The sequence below is a fragment of the Pezoporus occidentalis genome, unplaced genomic scaffold (assembly GCF_034315485.1).
Source record: "Pezoporus occidentalis ecotype Australia unplaced genomic scaffold, CSIRO_AGI_Poc_V1 ctg8, whole genome shotgun sequence".
In the NCBI taxonomy this organism is placed as follows: Eukaryota; Metazoa; Chordata; class Aves; order Psittaciformes; family Psittacidae; genus Pezoporus; species Pezoporus occidentalis.
In genome coordinates, this window is record NW_026916158.1 from 4,372,222 (window position 1) to 4,393,538 (window position 21,317).

The following is a 21,317-nucleotide window of genomic DNA, read 5'->3' on the forward strand; positions in this document are numbered from 1 at the left end:
CCCATCACTACCCTCTGTGTACCAGAGGGGGTCTTCTCATTCCTTCTTCTTTAAATAGGATATATGTATTTAACATAGCCCCCAGCTGTGGGCCTGCTGGCTGTATGTGTATAATTTGTCCAAGTTCTCCAGAGCATTAAACCTTTTAAATGAGATAAAATTATTCACAGAATTATTCCTCTTTCAACAGTTAATTAACGTTCTTTTTGTTCCCTTGAATATCATTGTGCATCTGTAAATGCTTGTTTGGTCTCATTTCTTTACATATTTTTTTGCCTTTTCTTCCTTGTTGGTTTGATTTATATTCACTTAAAAATCCTTCACATTCAGATCTCTGAAAGAGTGTTACATGCTGATTTTCAACTTGTTTCAGGTAAAGAGCTGCCTCTTTCAAAGGAAACCATTTCCCCATTCCTCCTTTTTTTCTCTGCTTATACTTTACCTGCCCTTAGCCCAACAACCCCCAGCAGTTGGCTATGTAAAGAAATAAGAACTAGGTGCTTGAGTTGAAGATATGAATTTTCTTTTTTCCCTTTCCCCTCACAAAATGCTTTATGCATCCACGAAGCCACTTGTCTTGCTGCTAGGGTTATCCTCTTCCAAGCCTATGGAAATGCTTTTCACCATGGCCTTAACACATGCAAACCAAAATCCTAGCGCCTTGAAGATCATCTGAAAGGCAAATTAAGGAAGGAGTGTCAGAGAGAAATGACAAATCCTGCAGCAAATATACTTCTTCTTTACTTCTCCTCATCCTGCACCTGTGGCTTAATGCAGACTATGGAAGCACGCTCCATGACTCTTTCCACGTGTCATCCTACACCAACTAAGAGTACTTTCACAGCATTCTTCACAGGTCTCACAGTGACAACCAACTAGGGAGTAGAAAAGAGCCAAAGAAAATTTACACAAAATAAATTCTCAGAGATCCAAGAAATGTTAAAAGATTCCCTTCTGAAACATGTCACTGGCCTACTTACAAAGGCCTAACTAGGGAGAGTGGCCCAGTTCCTTGGGGGAGGGTGGAAGGGGCAGGATTCTAGATGGGAGAATACATCTTGCTGCTCTGGTATGAACCTTCGTTCGGTGGCACAACATGATGCCCACAAAAACGAGCTTGCCTTCCAGCTTTCATTAGCTTGTAGGTGAATATAAATTGCGGCACTTACCATCTCTAGTTCCGTTATTTCGATATGCGAGGACAGCAGATGTGTCTGATACTAACCTGAAACCAGCAGAACCTGGAATAAATGGCCCCTGGTCACCACCCGTAACACATCCCACCATCAGTGTGTGTGCCCAGCCTCTCAGACACTGCTTGACTTGGACATGCTGTTGCATCTTGTGTTGGGTTCTGCATGACTGAGTAAGCTGTCAGCAAGCTGGTTTTGTCTGTTGTATCTCCTTAAAAACTATTGAAGAAAAATGCTCTAGGGTACCTGAAATCACTTGTGTGACTTCAACAGATTTATTCTGACTGATCCAGTATTCATGACAGTGTATCTGGACACCTCACTAGTGCACACATTTGGAATAAGTGGGGTTTTGGTGCAAGAGAAAATTTCTATATGGATGCATGTGGCTACTGCATTTCAGCCATGTTTCTCAACACTGCAAAACACACACACACATTCCAAAGAAGACACGACAAACAGGTATTTTTAGTGGATTTGTAGATTAAGATGTTGGAAACATAGTAAATGTATTAATGTATTCATGTAAAAATAATTTTCTAGTATGTATGAAAAGATGTATTTCCTGAAGTGATCTCAGTGGTTTGCATATTGCGGGCCTTTTCCACACCCTGTAAGCACTGTCCACATTCATATTCAGTAGCCCACTGCTGTGACATAAAGCCTGTACAATATGGGCTCTAGGCAGCAGCATGCTCTCAAAGAGGATGGAAGATACTATTCTACCTTCAGTACTTTGAAGAGTGATTCCTTGAAGTTAAACTCCTAATGAGGAAACATTAAACATGTCAGGTAAACATTGAGAAGGGGAGACACAATAAAAGAGGATTCCACATTACAGCTCCCAGTGAGTAAATCTTGCTACTTGCAAACCAGTAGCACTGCAGTCAATAGGATTGTCTCTGTGAGTAAAGACTGCCTGTGCAAGGACTGGAGGCTTTTAGAATTGGTTTGCTCTATGAAATTCAGGAGTACACAGATATGAGTATAGTAATTCTTGTAAGAGCTGTTGCTGGAGTCTAGAAAAGCAGTATTTATTCTACTCCAATACATCTAAATCTGCAAAATTCATTAAAAGAGAAGAATGTAAAACTCAAACACTCTTACTGAAAATCATTATGGTGATACACACTGGGAAGGGAAATCATGTTCCAGAATCTATATGGCAACCCTAAATCTGCAAAAGTAAAATAGCACATAATTTTTTTTAATAAAATTACTGTATTTTGAAATAGTATGTCACTGTAAGATATATTTTCTAACAAGATTAGTACAAAAAAATTTACATTTCAGAATCTGGCTCTATCTTTTATTTCAAGAAGCACAATCCTTTGAGACATTTAAGGGCCTGGCCCTGCGTATACACAGATTTATTTTCTTATAACTCTGCTAATATAATGCTATTCCTAGTGTACAGGAGTGCCACTGAAAGGAAACTTTGACCCACTGGATATACTGCTGACTAAAGATTATCTCAAAAATTATTTCCCAGTTTTTCGTTTTCTGTACTATTATTCAGCAACCCACATCCCAAGAGCAGGGGCAACCTGGGCACTGATTCAAGTCACATTTTCCAAGGGATTTTTTCACTCGGCTGCTGTGATGTTTGAACAGAGAGGAGGTCTCTTTCAAGTCATCTTCCAAAGGTCACTGACATACTTTGCCCTCAAATGTCAAGCTGTCACTGAAACACATTAATAGGTCAGACAAGGGGAAAACAACAGAGGAGGAAAAAAAAAATCCTTAGAAAGCTTCTGTAAGTGGTTTCAAAAATTAAGTCCAAATGATAAACAAAGACACCTCTGTGAACAAACAACCAGTACCAAATTTTCTCAAACACCAATTTTTCTGATGCTCTGTGCATGGAGCTGATACCTACTCAATAATTACAACTTGGTTTTTCAGACACTAAGTTGTTCAATGATGTGAGCCATTTAAAGAAAAAAATAAAGAGACATTGCACATTATCAAATTTACAGATTCATAAATAAAACCTATGTTTTATTACAGCTGCAAGACAACACTCTACAATTAGGTCAAGCTTTGGGTCACAGCTACACAGAATTTTAATGCTTTCAAATATTAACCTTTTGTAAGCATATCCATCAGAGATTAACACATCAGCACGTAATCTTGTTGACATAGTTGAAATCACTCCCAAGAAAAACACACACCTAACCAAACCGAAGTTGTGTTGGACTGCATCCTTCGCCACAACTTTGCTAGCTTTATCTGGATCAAGTGTGCCTGTTGCTATAAAGATACTTTCTGCATTCCCTCAACAGAACATGAAGGAAAGCAGAATCTTCAGAGCAAGCAGAATGTGTCTCTCTGCTCTATGTGTATGTATAGAGATTTATTCAATAGACTTACCACTGGTTGTTCCTTATATTCTAGTTAAATCTGAAACACAACATAGCATCTTAGTGGAACTAAAAGCCTTGAGGCATTCATATGAAAGCCCTTGTTTTCACCTTCGAAAGGCAGCATGCAGAAAGCACAACTTGCAGAGTGATCCATCTCTATCACAGCAACCTGCAGACTTTGACCCTGGTTTTCTTTAGTGTCACACCAGCACAGCCCCACCAATTGTGATGGCAGGTCCGACTTACATTGGTGAAGTGAGAAGGCAAGTCATCTGCTTGTTTTCATGCCTCCGTATCAAATGCTGAGTGTGATCAGACACAGCAGTTGGCCCTTTTGCTCTGTCTGCTCATAACCCATAACAGAATCCTGATGATTGGATTGTGCTTATTTTCTCTTGTATGTTCCCACCAAATGGAAAACAGGGTGACTGCAGATGCCTAAATGGTTATGTTGTCACGCGTGCCACTGGAAATTAAATCTATTCCTTAATAAACAGTGTAAATTTTAATTAAACTGCTGAAAGTCCTCGGAGTATATTTATCTCTGTTTAACTGAAATGAATGGTAAACCCTCAGAAAAAGAGCATTCAGTCAAAATGCAGTGGCATTTCAAGCATATGCTGCATACTTCATGTCAGACTTGAGAGCTCCATTGTTTCCACTGATTCCACCTCGGCTTATCTGAATTTGACACAAATTACAGTATTTATTGATTTTATCTTGGCTTTATACTTAGTTCTAGTTTCCTTATAAGTCACTAGAGACAGGCTCCTCCTGAGGGTGATACAGGTTGGGACCCACTTTAGGTAACCAGAGCACTCTCTTGAGGTCGATGTCTAAGCTCAGTCTCTAAGTTTGGCCACCCTGAATAGCTCCTGATTCCTCTTAAGGAGTCACACATCAGTTGTAACTCTCAGATCTGAAGCATGAGGATCCACCCAAGGAGAAGTGATGACAAGTTTACTAACAGAATATATATGGCATAAAACCCAGTAGTGTTCTTGCTGTGAGACAGTGGGACTCCTTCAACTCTCTGCAAGTGACATGTGCTGTTGGGGTTCTGTTGAGAGAAGTATTAGCTTCACATGGGCCTTAAGGAAGAAGGAGACATTGTAAAGCTATTCCTTGCTTAGGGACAACTCGGACATAAAGAATTATTCAAACTAATTTTGATGTCCTAGCTCTTCAAACATTTCAAATGCTGTCTTGATCTGGATTGAGTTACAAATATTCTTTAATGTTGGGAAATGTATTAACTTGGTAGAGATCATGGAGGCGAAAAAGGAGACAGCGTAAAATAACCAACATTTGTCACATTTGATCAAAGAAATGTCAACCACAAAAACACTTCAGTTTAACAACGCTGTATTTACAAAATGTGCATGCTTACATTGCAGCCACCCACATTTAAAGGTCTATACACTGGCCACTTACATGGTTGTTAACATAAAAATCATGGATAGAGCAGGAGAAAATTAAACCATTTACAGAACTTTCTAATCCTCTACTTAAGTCAACTAAATAAACTGACTTGTGCTTGCGCTACATTTTTTTAAGATAAATATTTCAGGTCTGGCACATCAGTAAAGAGCAGAACCTCACACCTGTGGAACTGCTCCCTCAGTTTCCACAGGTTCCCACAGACAGACCACTCAGTGCCAACAAGCAATCAAAGCTGTTTTTTTAAAACTTTATTTACGATTCCTTCTTGACGCATGTGTTTCTCAAATAAATATATAAATAACTGGAAATTCACTATGCAAAGTTGTGAAGCACTGAAGTATTTGTTATCCCATCCATATATCATTAAAAGTTTTAATCTAATTTACAGTGTACACAAATAAAATTTATTTATCTGCTAGGAAAAACCATTTGACACTGTATCTGCTAGGGTAACTTGAGTCAAGAGGAGCAATGTCTGTCAAATAATTTCAGATGTCTAGATTAAATGCCTTTTAATTGCTGTTGCCATCTTCTTCCCGTTTTATGTATGCTTTATTCAATATTTGTATTTCTTCCTGATAACCACCTTTTTCCACATACTGCTTTTTACTGTTCTGCCTATGAGCTTCAACAGTGTCCGGAATTGATATGTTAATACCGCTGTCAGGATCATTTGATGGTATGAAGAGGGAGTAGGAGGCAGTTTCCCCTAAATCGCATGAGACAAACCTATTTTCTTTCCTTGAATAACGTAAGGATGGAGACCTTACCTGCGTGGAGGACTGGCTAATGTTACTGATGATTGACACAGTATCCAGGGCCTCTTCATTGTCACAAATTTCAAGTACCTCTAAATGAATTTTAACACTTGTGTCAACAAACGTATCAGGAGACTCCTCTGGGTTTGGCTCATGACCAACACTTTTAGATCGATATACTTCAATTTTCTTTGACATGGGTGTTATTTTTTGCCCTTCAGTGCTTACCTCGTAGGTGGATAAAGACAGTGTTTTTCCTGTGGGTGCCTGAAGAGATACAGTTCCTTGAAATGCACACAAAGGGACAGCCAAAGCCCCACCTGATCGCTGGAAAAGAGTGACCATTATTTCATGTTAATTTTTGAAGTTAGAATCCATTATAAATAAGCAAATTAGGTTTAGTTTGTTAACTTATTTTCCTGACTTTTCCGTTCAGTATTTTAGAAATATTTATGACTTATTATCATTACTATTATTGTATTTATGATTTTAAAGAGTAGAAAGAAGGGTTTGATAATTATACATTTAGTATTAAAAGTGAAGTCTTGTGGAGACAGTGTTCTCAAGGGAGAATGCTTAATTAGTACATAAACTCTGAATAATCCTGAAAGATACAGCAAGGCCATGAGAGGCCCAAAGAAGCTTAAGCAAGCAAGATAAGAAGAAGCTGGAATTCACTGAGTTAATGAGAACTGTGGACTGTTGGCAAGCTTTCGAGGTCGAGTTCTCACACCTGTGCTTAACCAATTATATGTTAGTCACTAAGGGTCTTCAAGACATGTATCCAATCATAATATGCCAAATCACTGTAACTGCATGTAAGAAATAGTATATAAGCAGTTAAGGCTTTGTAATAAATTTGGCAATCGCTTGATCACATTGATTGTCACTGCGTTGTCCGTGACTCCCGCGTCAACAAAGTCTCTGCGACTCAATTAGCTTATGGACACACACACTTTTCTGGATAGTCTACACATAATGTTTCATTGCAGCCAGTCCCCAGGGAGACAGCCTGCATTAGCAGGCACCTCTCTAGCTAGTACTCAGAGGCATCTCTGAAAGTGTTTTCTATCTGCTTGAATCAGAGGGAGACACTGATCTGTTAAAGCTTCTCACAGTGACCAAAATGACAGAAATTACACCAGAGGACTGTTCAAACACAGGAACCTACACTGTGACCCTGTCTCCCTTGGGCACCCTGTCTTAATGACTCTTAATTAGGTGCCTAAAGTTAGCTGGCTTAGCTACCAAGCTGAACTTCCCAAAACAACTCGCCAGGTATTATTTGTCATGGTTTAACCTCAGCTGGCAGAGAAAGAAAATTCAGTTAAAGTTCTGCAGTACTAAAGGTCATCCTCAAACCAAGAATTTTTAGCAGCTGCAATGAAAATATTGTTTCAGAGGCTGTAAATAAATAAAAGCATTACATAAAGAAATCACTGCAAGTGCCTGCGCTGTAAACAGAGGACACAGCTTGCTCCTATGTAGATAGCTATAGCTAACTCAGTGGTAGGTTGTTACATGTTCTTTTCCATAGTGTTGCAGGACAGATTCTGGCTCTCACTCTCACGCTATAAAGACTCATTTTTAACTGCAAAGGTTCTCCTTCAGTGACTTACACTGGGCAGAACAAAAGTGATGGCAGAAATAGACACACACAGCAAAGAAACACCAGACTCAGGTTCTGGAGAATCTCACTGAGGGCTCATCTTTTGCTCCATCCTCATTTGCTTTGCTGCAGCTGGGCTTTGACTGCTTACTGAGAAGGACACTGGTTATCATTTGAAAACTTCGTCTTATTCACTAAAAAGTACTATACATAATAAAATACAGCTTGGCCAAAAGCAGCCTCCATGGCAGGCAGTGAAGTGCTGACTTCGCGAAAGGACAGTTCAGGAGGAAGAGCTGCATCAATTTATATGGAAATTGTGCAACAAGAAGGACTACTGAAAACCAGGGCAGCTGCAAAACCTGACTCTGCACCCACACAGACAGGAGGGAGAGTGGTATTTGAAAAGCTGCCAGGTAGCAAGGTAAATCGCTCTGTACTGTCTTCTGTGTTGCTGTTGCTATCAGGACCTGTTGATGATCTTTCAAATCTACCTCACGCATCACTGACAGGCAAGACAGCTGGGGTTGTTCAGCCTTAAGAAAAGGCTCCAGAGAGACATTTGAGCAGCGTCCAGTACCTAAAAGGGCCAACAAGAAAGCTGGAGAGGGACTTTTTTCAAGGTTATGTAGGGATAGGACAAGGGGGAATGGCTTTAAACTGAAAGAGGGTAGATTTAGGTCAGATATAAGGAAGAAAGACTTCATTATGAAAGTGGTGAGGCACTGGCACAGGTTGCCCAGAGAAGCTGTGGCTGCCCCATTCCTGGCAGCGTTCAAGGCCAGGTTGGATGGGGCTTTGAGCAACCTGGTCTAGTGTGAGGTGTCCCTGCCTGTGGCAGGGCAGTTTAAACTAGATGATCTTTAAAGCCCTTTCCAACCCAAACCAATTCTGTGATTCTACGATCACCTCACCTTCACTAAAAAGCATGTAAAGGGAATAGGATCCATTGCGTAGAAAAATCTTGCCAAACTGTGACTTAATGTTACTCTTTGACAAAGGAATTGACCTGACAAAACCCTTGGAGCTGGCTTGTCCTGCTGGAAGGAAATCAGAGTTATACTACTCTCCTTAATAGATCTATAAGAGAAAAATGGTCCTCAAGTGTTCTTCCAACGTGCAGTTACAGAGGCAGCTATCATGCTGTGTCATTGAGCAGGCAGAGGTCCCAGACTGGTGAATGTTAGCTGACAGCAGCTCACTGGCAGCTCCTGGCTGCTGTTTTGAGTTCAGAGCCATGGTGGGTGCAGAGGCTCCCTCAAGTGTGGATCTCCTCAGGCTAAGCACCAGCAGCCTTTGTTTCAAAGCAATGAGGCGGGAGTTTTTTTTAAATCTCAGCTAGGTGTTGGCCCTTACATTTTCTGTAGTAATTAGTAATGAGGATCACTCCTCCAGAAAAGATGTGAGAGTAACTGTTTTCTCAGCTTGAGGAAGCTGTTGTCCATCCATCCTCCACCCCAGTTGCTTAGTAAGGCCACTGGAGCAACAAATCCAGCTCTGGGTAACATCAAGTGGACAAAGCCTACTGTTCTAAGCAGCACAGAGGCACATCTTGCATATTGTAATGGATAGAGCCTGGATACCTATCAACTTTGGTAACACACATTTAGAATGGAGTTTCTGTTGGATACAAGCCCTATGGCTCTATTTCCAGCCCCTTTCTAGTTTCTGTACTCAAACACTCTGAAGTCCTTTGCAGGGTCTGTTTGAGTGTCTGCGTTTCTGGCTGTTAATCAAGGTCAGAGTCTGAAGAACAGCCTAAAAGAGCACTTAGATTATACAGAAAGACATCTAAAGAATATGGGGAAAAAAAAAAGTTAAATAAGAACTGATTACTTCAGTGCAAGGTTACATACTACTTAAGAAAACACTGTAGATGTGTCATCTTGAATGTCAGCAAGATGGAGGGTATGTCTGAGACATGAGCGATCTCACTCACTGGAATGAATACTCCAGTTCTGGAGAACGAGAAATTTTCCCATCACCACGCATTTAGTGGCTCTTTCCAAAAGTCTGTTTTCTGTTTAGAAATCAGTATTTACTTTTAGAACTGAAAAGGATATGCTAACACTTCTAGGCCACTTCCCAGTCCCTAACCAGGAAGCCAGTAAACTATGCAATTTGTGCTAGAAATTTTGTTCAGTTATAGACACCTTCATCTGTTTCTACAAACAGGGAATCCATTCCTCTTCACAAACTGTGCATCATAATGCCACGCACTCGTGACTGCAACAGGCGCTTGACTAGTAACCATTGCCCTTGCAGGCAGCTTTCAAATCACAGCTTTAACATCTTCAGTGCAGCAGCTGAATTGCAAGGAAACTAGACAACCAACTGCCAGCTTTGATGAAGTACATGCGTGTGAAACAAACCATTCATCATCAGTGCAAAATGTTCAATGTTTAAAAAATCCAAGTAATTACTGAAAATAACTTACTGAGCACACTTTATTGAAAACTAAATCAAACCCTGTAATTACATGATAGAGGAAGGCAGGAATAAAGCCTGAAGGGAGATCTGAGCCAGTGAACTGAGAATACACAGCTAAGTGCTATGGGGAACTCACACTGCCTTGTCTGGTCCTGAAGCGCCACAGCCCTGGGAAGACTTCTGTGCTCCACACTGGAGGGGAGACACTATGGTCACTGATGGTGACTGTCCCTCTGCAGCCGGAGCAGCGGAAAGGACTCTGCACCAGCGACAGAAAGGGGATAGTGACCGAGAATGCAATCTGGCCCTCAGCGATGCACGGGGCACTGAACAGCGCAGCCAGGCTCTCTCCCGAGTTCAGAGCTGTTGCTCACCTTGCGTTCGCTTTGCAAGCTCTGCTCTAGAGTCAAGAAGCCCAATAGAAAAATGTCATGATTAAAAACAGCCCAAAAGAAGAAAAAGTACAATTCTGATTTTATGTACGGCCAGGTAAAATTGATTATTACTGGAATTACTTTCAGTATATATTATTACTAATGAGCACAGAATGTAACCCTTATTTTGTCCTTGATATGATTACTAAATATCCATTTTTGCTTCCTGTGACACACCCATGGAAATAAATAGGAGTCTATTAGCACACCAGACTATACTGGCACATCCTGTAAAGAAGCATTTTGTCTTCTACTGTTCCATTGTTACCTACAGTTCAGCTTTCTGATTTAAGACTTTCAATGTCATTTAATTCTAAAGCAGTAGGAAGACGAAGCAATTTGAGTAACACTTAACAGTAGCTTTCACTTTATCCATCCAGGTTCTTGCACCCCAACTCTGCATTATTTTATCTTGAACAAAAGCATCCACAACCGTAGAAAGGTTATGATTCATTTTTACTTCAGTGAAAAAATAAAGAGAATCATGGTGCTGTTTCTGAACATCTTTCTCCACAGCCTCTGCTTTTTCCAAAGGTACTGCTCCACCAGGCTTATTCCACACTATTTTGCCCCCGCACTTTGTGTTTCTGTATTTAAAAGAAAACCTATTTTTTAAAAGAAATACACATATTAACTCCTTGCACACAATTTATGCTATGCATTCTCTTTCTGAAGTACTTCTACATTAATGTTTTTAGGAAGGTACAGAAAACTTGGAGCCACTTGGTTCTTGGATCGTCTTCAGAATGACAATGTTTTGATGATAAGTTGACAATGCATGCAGGAATCAGGTACTGGTATAAAGGTGAAGACCTTTGTGAGACAAAACAAACCCCTCTCTTTTCAACCAAAGTGCCACTTTGCAGCTGTTGTGTCTCAGCAGTTTTGCAAAGTATTAGATACTCATATATAAGTATCATTATTCCTAAACAAAATGCAGAAATTCTTCTCAACTCCAGTACTGTGTTTATTTTATCAGGTTTGTAGTTATACTGGGATTTGTAGTACTATCTCAAAGACACCTCACAGCTGAAGTGCATTCTTTCTAACTGTCATGCACCCCATACCAGTTTGCCACCTGTGGCTATTACATAAGGTAAGGAAGCTTTGGTACCCATGATTCTGATCCTGTAAAGTCAAGACTTGTCTTTCTGAGACCTTACTTTCTCTCAAGTAGGAGAGTTGAAGGAAAGATCAGATACTTACCTGCTTGAACACAGATGATTTAAAATTTAGTCTGATATGGTTCTTATATCCACTTATAGAGCCTCTTTCTCTGTGTGCACACAAGCACAGATACATACAAGTATTTACTTATTAATTGTACATGGCATATATCTATATAAAATATTTACCTTTTTACAGTTGATTTCTTAATTTCTGCTAGGATTGAAAGATTTCAACTCAGAAATGCTCTAATGTTTCAAGTTTAAAAAAAAATCACAGCATTCCCCAGTCAAAATACTGTAAGCCAAAATCACTGTTCTTTATGCTGAGGCCACTTTTAAGTGAATACCACAGATTATCTGCTGGGTCTCATAAAAGTTGCAGGCTAGTACTAAATCTGAGCTATCCCCCTGGAGGACTGATTTCTGCAGATCTGCATCACAGAAACAGCAAGTTGGTAATTTTCAAAGTTGATTAATATGTATCCACACACATTTCATCACTTGGGACTGTTGCCGGATCTCTAATGCCATGATGTCTGCCTTGTGCTCCTGCCAACAGGAGCTGGCCCTTCCTCTGCTCAGTTTTACTTCTTGTGGAGAGTGTTTGTTTCTATCATGTCCTACCACAGGGCATCCCCCTGTGCAGCTGCTGCCGGAGACAGCTGGAGGCTATTCTGTCTGTTAGAATCTGGTACAGGGATTTCACTGGAGAACTACATGTACCAGCACATGTATTTTTAACAAGCAAAGATAAAAAATTACAATGAAGTAAATCAAAAAATGTACTTGTTCCTTAAGGAGCGTTGATACTTTCTGAACAGAGAACTCTCTGCATGATTGGTAAAGCAAATGCTTTCATTATTAAATTTTCCACCTTCCACATTTCACAGAAGACAGAAAGTAGTTGTGCCTATGAGAAAACCATCCTCATAATCACTGTAGTTTCAGACATAGCTCCCTGAGCAGAGTTTGAGCCAGATACTGTGGCACAGAGGAGGCCTCAGCCTCTGCAGAGGACAAAAGCAAGCCCCAGCAATGGGCTAGACAACAGGCCCTTGCAGAAGGGTTTCAAACTGTAAATGCTCAAAGCAGTGAAAAAAGGCCCAAAAGCCACTGACTTGCAGTTTTTCAATGATCCTAGTAAGACTGTTTACGGAACCTAGAAGTTCTGCAGCTTTCCCTGCGCAGAAATAAGTTTTTGATCCCTAAAGCTTTTTTGAGGGGGAAGGGGAAGGTAACATTTACAGAATCTGTTACTGTATTTCTCCTTGCAAACTGGCGGAAACAAAAGAAAAACACGCTTTTGTATTTGGTTTGCCATGCAATAGTTATACTTACGTGAAATATTAACAAAGGGGTATTAAGCTGCAAGTAGACTAAGAACATTTTAATTTCATCCCTTGCCAAAGCAGAACCTCATTCTGCATGCTGGTAAGTACCTCCCAAGGGTGTGCAGCATTCCCTCTGCTTCCCTTCAGTGTCTACAGGAGTTAATCAGCAATTTGCAGAGCTGCACTTTATAGAAAAGTCAGAAATGTACCACTGAAATCAACTCTGAACACTGTTTCTGATGTATCTACATGTGATGTTCAAAATAATTTAAAACTCTATCTTACTGATCAGTAATTTATTCTGCTAGAAGAAGCCTAGAAAATTCTTCAAGGCTAACAAGTTAACATTCCAAACATTTCTACAGACTTTTCACATTTTACATTAAGTGTAACTGGGTTCATCCTGTTACTAGGACCCTAAACTTAGTCGTCCCAGCTTTCCAGCACTTAGCACCTGCAAAGACCATCGTCCACTCTGGATAAGCACACAGTTACCAGGATTTCCTGGTAATCTTTTGTTTCAGGGAGTAGATGATTCCACAGCAGTTAAATGAAAGCATGAACAACTCCATTCTCCAAAGACAGCTATCAATTAATACTTCATCTCCTGAGAACAAAGCTGATGCTGTTCCAGAAGCAGATCCTTAGCCAGGTAACACTTCTTAGCAACTGAAATCAAAGATAAACTGTTCAGAACCACATGACCTGAATGGTGGCTCATGTAGCTCACAGCTCACTTGGGTTTTAAACACAATAAACTGCTGTTGCAATAAGGCCAGTGCAGAAACAAAAGGTTAAGTGGGGGAAGAAAGGAAATCCCTAAGAGCCTGAACTCCTACATGATCAAGCGGAAAAAGAAAATCTGCTTGGAAGACTCTCCACTGCAACTAAGTTAGGAGATTCCCTCTCTAACTACGCAAGAAGGCTGTGTACTCAGACATTTAAAATTTGAACTAGTTGCCCAGACACAGTTGCCTAGTGCCATCAGAGATGACACTGAGGATTTGGGATACCCTCAAAAACTTTCAAATATAACAAAAAACCTAATGGGAGACCTACATCCTCCTGAAGCAGAAGCTGGAGGCCAAGTGGGACTCCCTAAATCGGCTCCACTGGTTCTACACGCCTGTGTTTCAGCAATGGACTCAAGCCCAAGGTAGTCTGTAGACTCTCCCTCATGAGCCCTAAGTTTCAAATGTCATGAATCATAGGCCCTGGAATAAGGTAAGTGTAATATTAGTGTTACAGCAAAATAAGAGATCATATTAGAGTGTGTATCTCCATCTCTGGAAGAAGCGGAGAGCTCAGATGTGAGGTCCCAGAATGGCAAGTGACTCTTCCAAGCCTGCGGACAGCACATTGGTGGAGCTAAGAACAGACAGCAGGTTTTGCTGTGTCCCAGTCCAACACCACTCCTATTGGGCCATGCTGCCTTTGAAACAGAAATATCCGCAATCTAAAGAAAGCTCTAATGAGTCTGCATTGCTAATTACTTTGGTGGAATACAGCTCTAGATGAAGAGTTCTATTTTTAGAATGTTTTCAGTAATTATGTTGATGTTTCTTTCCAGAGACAATGTATTTTCTTTTTATTTTAAAATAGAGGCTTAGTCTTCCATTTCCCTACAAATAAAAATTACCTGCAGTAAAATTCATTACTGCAATGATTCGCCCTTTAAGAGGCTGGCTGCAGAAAATTTAGCGCTAATGGGGTACAACAAGACTGGACAAGCTAGGACAAGCTCAAGCTCACCTTGGATGACCTGAAAACCAACATTTGTCATTGGCCTGCTCAATGTGGACAGACATTTCTTTGGAACAAATTAGTAACAGAAAGTGCAACACAGGCATCTAAGGTAAGAATACTTCCATCTATGTACCAGAACTTCTGTACTCGGTTGTCTGGGGCTGAAGTGAGTGAGCTCAACAGAAAGTCCTTTCATATTCCATGAATAATACATATGGCACCTTTAGAGACACCCTGCAATGTGCCTGCAGCACAGACAGAAGCACAGAAGGCACCCCATTTTAAGGCCGCATAGATGAGTCCAGCATTCTCCTTACTTCTGGGCTTCACAGACAGCATGTGCCATGAGCTTCACTTTCTGTATAATTGCTGACATCCTAAAGAAGGATAGATGCTCTGCACTTATGCAATATTATTACAAACCCTCCATATTTTTCATGTCAATACTTACTGTTTCAAATCTATTACATTTAAATAGTCTTCTTCAAAGGCAGAATAGCTGATTTTACAAGAAACAGCTCTCTTCAATATGGAAACAGGCTGGCATGTCTTGCTTCCACCAAAATTCTTGCCTGCAGGACACCTGTCTCGCATCCTACACTGATCTTTCAGAAGTAACTGGGAAGAAGTGCGTGTCTATTTTGACTTGTATGTTTGTTGTTTTTAGTAAGATTTTAGAACAAGTACAGACTTGGTCCTTATGTAATTCTGTGCATTTGTTTTCACAACACAGTGTGAGAAATTTATGACAATTTCTAATAATTTATTTGCATTTTCAGGTAAAAAAAGAGTATGCAGAATTAGAATTTCAGCGTTAATTTTAATTATTTGTATGAAGATAAATATTTGAGGCGTGCACAAGAAACAGAGCTGGGCCAGGTGAGGATTGGAAGAGTCGGAACAGGTAGTTGTTTTGTCCCTCCTTTTTGCTGGGTTACTGTGTCTGGCTTACTTAAACATCCTTAAACATTCTTACTTAAATAACTGTATCCTGGGCTGCAACAAAAGAAGCATGACCAGCAGGTTGAAGGAGGTGATCCTGCCCCTCTACTCTGCTCTTGTGAGACCTCACTTGGAGTATTGTGTGCAGTTCTGGTGTCCTCAACATAAAAAGGACATGGAACTGTTGGAACAAGTACAGAGGAGGGCCACGAGGATGATCAGGGGACTGGAGCACCTCCTGTATGAAGATAGGCTGAGAAAATAGGGGCTGTTCAGCCTGGAGAAGAGAAGGCTGTGTGGAGACCTCATAGCAGCCTTCCAGTATCTGAAGGGGGCCTATAGGGATGCTGGGGAGGGACTCTTCATTAGAGACTGTAGTGACAGGACAAGGGGTAACGGGTTAAAACTTAAACAGGGGAAGTTTAAATTGGATATAAGGAGGAAATCCTTTCCTGTTAAGGTGGTGAGGCACTGGGATGGGTTGCCCAGGGAGGTTGTGAATGCTCCATCCCTGGCAGTGTTTAAGACCAGGCTGGACAAGGCCTTGGGTGAGATGGTTTAGTGTGAGGTGTCCTTCCCCACGGCAGGGGGGTTGGAACTAGATGATCTTAAGGTCCTTTCCAACGCTAACTATTCTGTGATTCTATGATTATTAAAAATCTACACTAGAGGAACATTCAAACTGAGAATTTGTGCCCCTGAAAGTATAAAAATGCCAGCACTGTAGTTATCTGGGCAAATTAATTCTGGCTCCTGCATTTCTATCTTTTGTGGTATAATGAATGTGGGAACAACTGATCATGCAACTGAAGGCTAAGAGCATGGTCTATGTGCATACATAAGTTCATACAGAGAGGCAGGTGGAGAAGCTACCTGAGGCTTTAAAAGCAGAACCAGCACTGCAGCTGAGGCACCACCTCACTCCTAGCTGTAGAGATAGCTCAACCCCTGTGAATTTACCGCACAGGGTCCATGAGTCTCAAGTAATACAGGTTTTGTCACCTGGACTTCAACTAAAGCAGTGTTTGTGTCCACAGAACTGAAATTTCCTGGTTTAGAAAGATGCAACTCAGCAATTTACGTATCACATTCTAAAGAACGTCGCTTTTACATAGTTACATACATCTGCCCAAGCTTTCCCTCCATGAATGTCTGAAAATTACTACTTACAGTCTGGACTGACAGGGCTGATCACATTATGAACTGTCTGAAGAAGTCAGTATTGCAGAAGACAGAAGAGGTCTATTAGGCTGTATGTGGTGGGTACAGAAATCAAGAGCTTGTGATGTCTGGTCTAGCTCTGTCCACTACCTTATTACCAGGAAGCAGTCACTCTTTGTACAGATGAACTGCTAACATACATTCTCTTTATTGTAATAGCTGCAAAACCAGGCATTACCCTTTTCACCAGACTCCATAAAGTTTATTTGACATGGCCTGCACTACCAGTCCTGCAAAAAAGTTCTGGGTTCATTTGCAAACATCACATTACCAGGCTTTCTGCTGAGCTGCAGATATTGGGACGTTAAACTGAACTGGTGTTTCTGCTTACTAGAGAAATCTAATGAAGAAAAGTATGTTGAAGAACAGCACAAATCTTTAAAAAATTGAGAACACAGCAGCCTAGAATGTAATGGCTTTATAGGAAAGGGGTCAAAATTGCACTGCTTTTCTAACTCATATTCCATTAAGTGACAGTAGGGCCAATGATCCCTAGGGTACAAGGATCCCTTGGTCAGTGTGATATTGATTTTGTTCATAGCATTGTCTGTTCTCTCAGAAAAGGAACACTGATACCCATCAGTGCAGCTCTCTGCAGAACTGATTCCTGTAAGAGTCTCTGACACAGTGTCACTGGTCAGCTCCACAAGGTTTGTTTATCCTCATTACATCTCCATGGCCCTGATTTTTATTTCTTTTCTCTAGTTCCATGTGTGCATGTCTACTTGTACCTAGCATACATTAAAACCTGTTTAAGCAACAGATCTGAAAGCTGTTGCTTATTTATCTGAACCAGACAGAATAAACAGCAGGCATAGGATGACAGCTGCTTCACAGATGGGTGCCAGCCAGGGGGAAGCGCTATGGGAGCTTGCCTATGTTCAGCCTTGCCCTCCTGGGGAAACGTTTCTACTCTCAGTATTTCTCCTGCTAATGCAATTCAACAGAGTGCCAATTGCAGTTTAACTTCAAGCAGAGACTCAGCAAGCATTGCAAGGGCTGCACCACTTTGTCCCACTTGGAGTAAAGCTAGAAGATGGTGGTGAAATGCTACATTGATTTTCAAGCTGAGGGAATACTGCCTGCAGGAAGATACCAAACAAGAACATCAGGGCAAACTAGCATGGGCATAGTTGCATAGGCCAGTGGAAAGCAAATCTTATCATGTCTATTAATAACTCAGCTTCTATGCTGTGCCTGGTGTTTCTGGAATGTTTACACCTTTCCTGTAGTGAGAAAGATCCTGTGTATTTATCACCACTAAAACCACTGCAACTACAGATGTACAGTACTGACTCCTCTTAAGGGAAAAAATTTACACAGCTTTCTCACTTCCCTTTGCAGGGCATGTAAATAGGTTCTATACAGAGAGTCTCTTGAAAGAGTTTGCTTGAGGCAACCCATATATGAAGTATTAAGTCAAAGAAAAAGAAATAATCAGAAAGGCTATAATATATTGCAAGCCGGAGAGGTTTCTGTTGCCTGAAGGCAATTAGCATAGGAAAAAAAACACATGACATATTTACAATAAATCTCTTTAGGAAAGGGAGATACAGTGGTTATTTTATAAGATGTTAAAGGTATCTTTCAAAAATGCAGCTGAGCAAGAGTTAGAAATGACAAGTACCAGTTTTTCTCTCCTTCTCAATTACAGCTAGTCTATATAGGTATTGAATAAAACCCACTGCCTCATTCTCCTTTCATCCCACTTTTATTCCAGAGAAATCACTTTGATGGAATAACTCTTTACTCACAGAACAGATGATGAAGAGACAACCAGCTATGGCGTCATTACTATCATTCCATCTTCCAAGTAGCACACAGCTTCAACAGAAAATCAAAGGCATCACATGTACTGTTTGGCACCCTACTCTTCAAAAGGCACTAAACTGATACCTTCAGTTGGCATGGTATTTTCTAGATTTGATTGAATTACAGAATCACAGAATGGTTTCGGTTGGGAAGGACCTTCAAGATCACCTAGTTCCACCCCCCCTGCCATGAGCAGGGACTCTTCCCACTAGACCAGGTTGCTCAAAGCCCCATCCAACCTGGCCTTCAACACTGCCAGGGATGGGGCAGCAACAGCTTCTCTGGGCAACCTGTGCCAGTGCCTCACCACCCTCACAGGGAAGACTTTCTTCCTAAATTCTAATCTAAATTTCCCCTCTGTCAGCTTAAAGTCATCACTAAAGTCATTAGTCATCTCCTATCCTATCACTACTTGCACTACTTTATTATGTGGAAATTCAGCATTTAAGGACACATTTACTACATCACTTAACAGCTAAGCTGAAAATGCATGTGCAAATGCTGCTATTCTTCCTCCTACTGCAAGTTATTACAAGCAGTTCTGCCTGTTGAAAAGAAAACTGGAAATACTCTAATAGAACATCTATATTTATTTCTGTGATCAAGCATTTATAGTCTGAAAGTACTGAAGATGAGGAACTTTTATCCTGTTAGGATAATAATCCATTTCTTTTTAAGGTTTGGTACCTTCTCCCAGTTGCCTAGCTTACTTGACAATTTAAGCAGAAGTACACAGCTAATACATGCTAGGGAAAGACTCCTATTTTAACCAAGGTGAGAAACAGAGAGTGATGAGGGGAAAGTGACTTTTCTTAGATACTTAGGGACTTACAGATAGGATAAATGAAAGAGATGGCTTTCAACTTACTTAATGTTTGGCCCAAATTTATCTTTTCATCCCACATAAAGCTGAGAAATGCATTAGAGTTATTTTTAATATGCTTACTGGGGTTGCATATTCTGCTCTTTTTCAGCAGCAAACCAAATGCCAACGCTCTGAATCTCTGAAAAATCATGCTGAATGTCAGAAACAGTAAGATCTGTAACTCAGAAGCCTTGAACTTTTAGACCATAGCAGTCTTAATGCCTGGCAACTGTACACTGGGTTGTAACTTGGAAGAGGTCAGAAAAGCATGAACTGGGATTCCTTGTAGTGCAAGCAGTGAAGAAGCATGTCCCTAAGTGACAAATAAATCCATCCACATGCAGTCGTTACGAGCTGCCTCACAGAAAAGCTTGTACCTGCTGTAATGGAAGTCACGGGTCTAGCAATTTGAAATGTCAGCCACAGGAGATGGGAAAAGGATTTTTTTATTTTTGTTTTTAAACACCGTCTGGAAACTACTGGAAGGAGAGCCACAAGGAAATGGCCACAAGAGCACCCACTGCAAGGACAAAGCTAGTGACATATTGACTTTATTAAATGGACTATACATGGCACCAAGGGGTTAGCATGAAGTAGTAGACTAAAACCAGGTTGAGTCATCATTTTCTTTTGCCCCAAAAATGCAGTAATTCATCATTACACAGTGCAACAGAGTGAACATTTGATTTTCATGAAAGGGATCATCAGTTAAATTTGAAATATCAAACAAATTCCTACTTTGACTCAAAGAATAAACTTGTTTTTATCAGAGGGAGAGGGGATTCCCTTATTTAGATATAAAATACATCTGATTCTTCCCTATGTATGTACCAAAGGTTGAGAACAAGTTGGTCTAGCTGTGAAGTCAGCCCTGCTTGGAGTAGGAAGCTGAATGAAGTTGAATGAGGTGACTTCCAGAGGTGCTTTCCAACCTACGGCCTTCTGCAGCTCCTGTCTTGTAGACTTCACACAGGCTTTTATGCCACTCCCACTGACTGTAATGCCAAATATCTCCTGAGTTCTACAGTGCACATTTAAGCCCTCAGAACCCAGTGAACACTTAGCCAGGCAGATTGGCTTTGGCTTGTGACTTCATCGTGCTCCAAACTCTGGCGTCCCGCATCAGCTCAGGGTTGTGGAGGGAGAAAGGGCTGGGGTTCAAGGTATTAGCAGATACCAGAATTCTAATGAACAGGGGGAGACTGTACTGACAAGAGTTCACTGAAGTGACACCTTGGAAAGATTAACAGAAGCCATAGTTCTATAGCAAATGCTACAAAAGCATGACAGTCTACCTAGTCCAGTCAACATGCGCTCCAGAAGGCAGGGTTCTCATAACCCAGGCAAGGTCAAATCCTTCTCTCCCATTGGTGCTTTAAAATTCGACTTCTTCAAACATTGGCAGAATAGCTTGGGAAAAACTAAGCCTTCCAGGAAAATTACTGACCATCTTCTGTGGTCCTTGAATAGGGGATAAACATGCAACTACGCCACCTGGAAACGTGTTTCTCAGATTTAAAGAGGCTTCTGTTTATTTCAGTGGAGGCACTTAGAATCACAGAATCATAGAACAGTTACGGTTGGAAAGGACCTTAAGATCATCTAGTTTCAACCCCCCTGCCATGGGCAGGGACACCTCACGCTAAACCATCTCACCCAAGGCCTCGTCCAACCTGGTCTTGAACACTGCCAGGGATGGAGCATTCACAACCTCCCAGGGCAACCCATCCCAGTGCCTCACCACCTTAACAGGAAAGAATTTCTTCCTTATATCCAATTTAAACTTCCCCTATTTAAGTTTGAACCTGTTACCCCTTGTCCTGTCACTACAGTCCCTAATGAAGAGTCCCTCTCCAGCATCCCTATAGGCCCCCTTCAGATACTGGAAGGCTGCTATGAGGTCTCCACGCAGCCTTCTCTTCTCCAGCCCGAACAGCCCCAACTTTCTCAGCCTGTCTTCATACAGGAGGTGCTCCAGTCCCCTGATCATCCTCGTGG

At 41.0% G+C, this 21,317-nt stretch overlaps 1 protein-coding gene across 5 annotated transcripts in view; it reads right to left on the reverse strand.

Annotated features, from left to right (window-relative positions):
- Positions 1–3,178: 3,178 nt before the first annotated feature.
- Positions 3,179–21,317, reverse strand: part of GPR149 (G protein-coupled receptor 149) — a 110,153-nt gene continuing 92,014 nt past the window's right edge. For 4 of the 5 annotated variants that reach the window (XM_062603062.1, XM_062603063.1, XM_062603064.1 and 1 more), the window contains one exon: positions 3,179–6,087. In XM_062603062.1, the coding sequence (XP_062459046.1) occupies positions 5,515–6,087 (573 nt within the window). In that variant the 3' untranslated portion in view covers positions 3,179–5,514. The remainder of the gene's footprint in view (positions 6,088–21,317) is intronic. The other variant, XM_062603061.1, reaches the window with a different exon arrangement.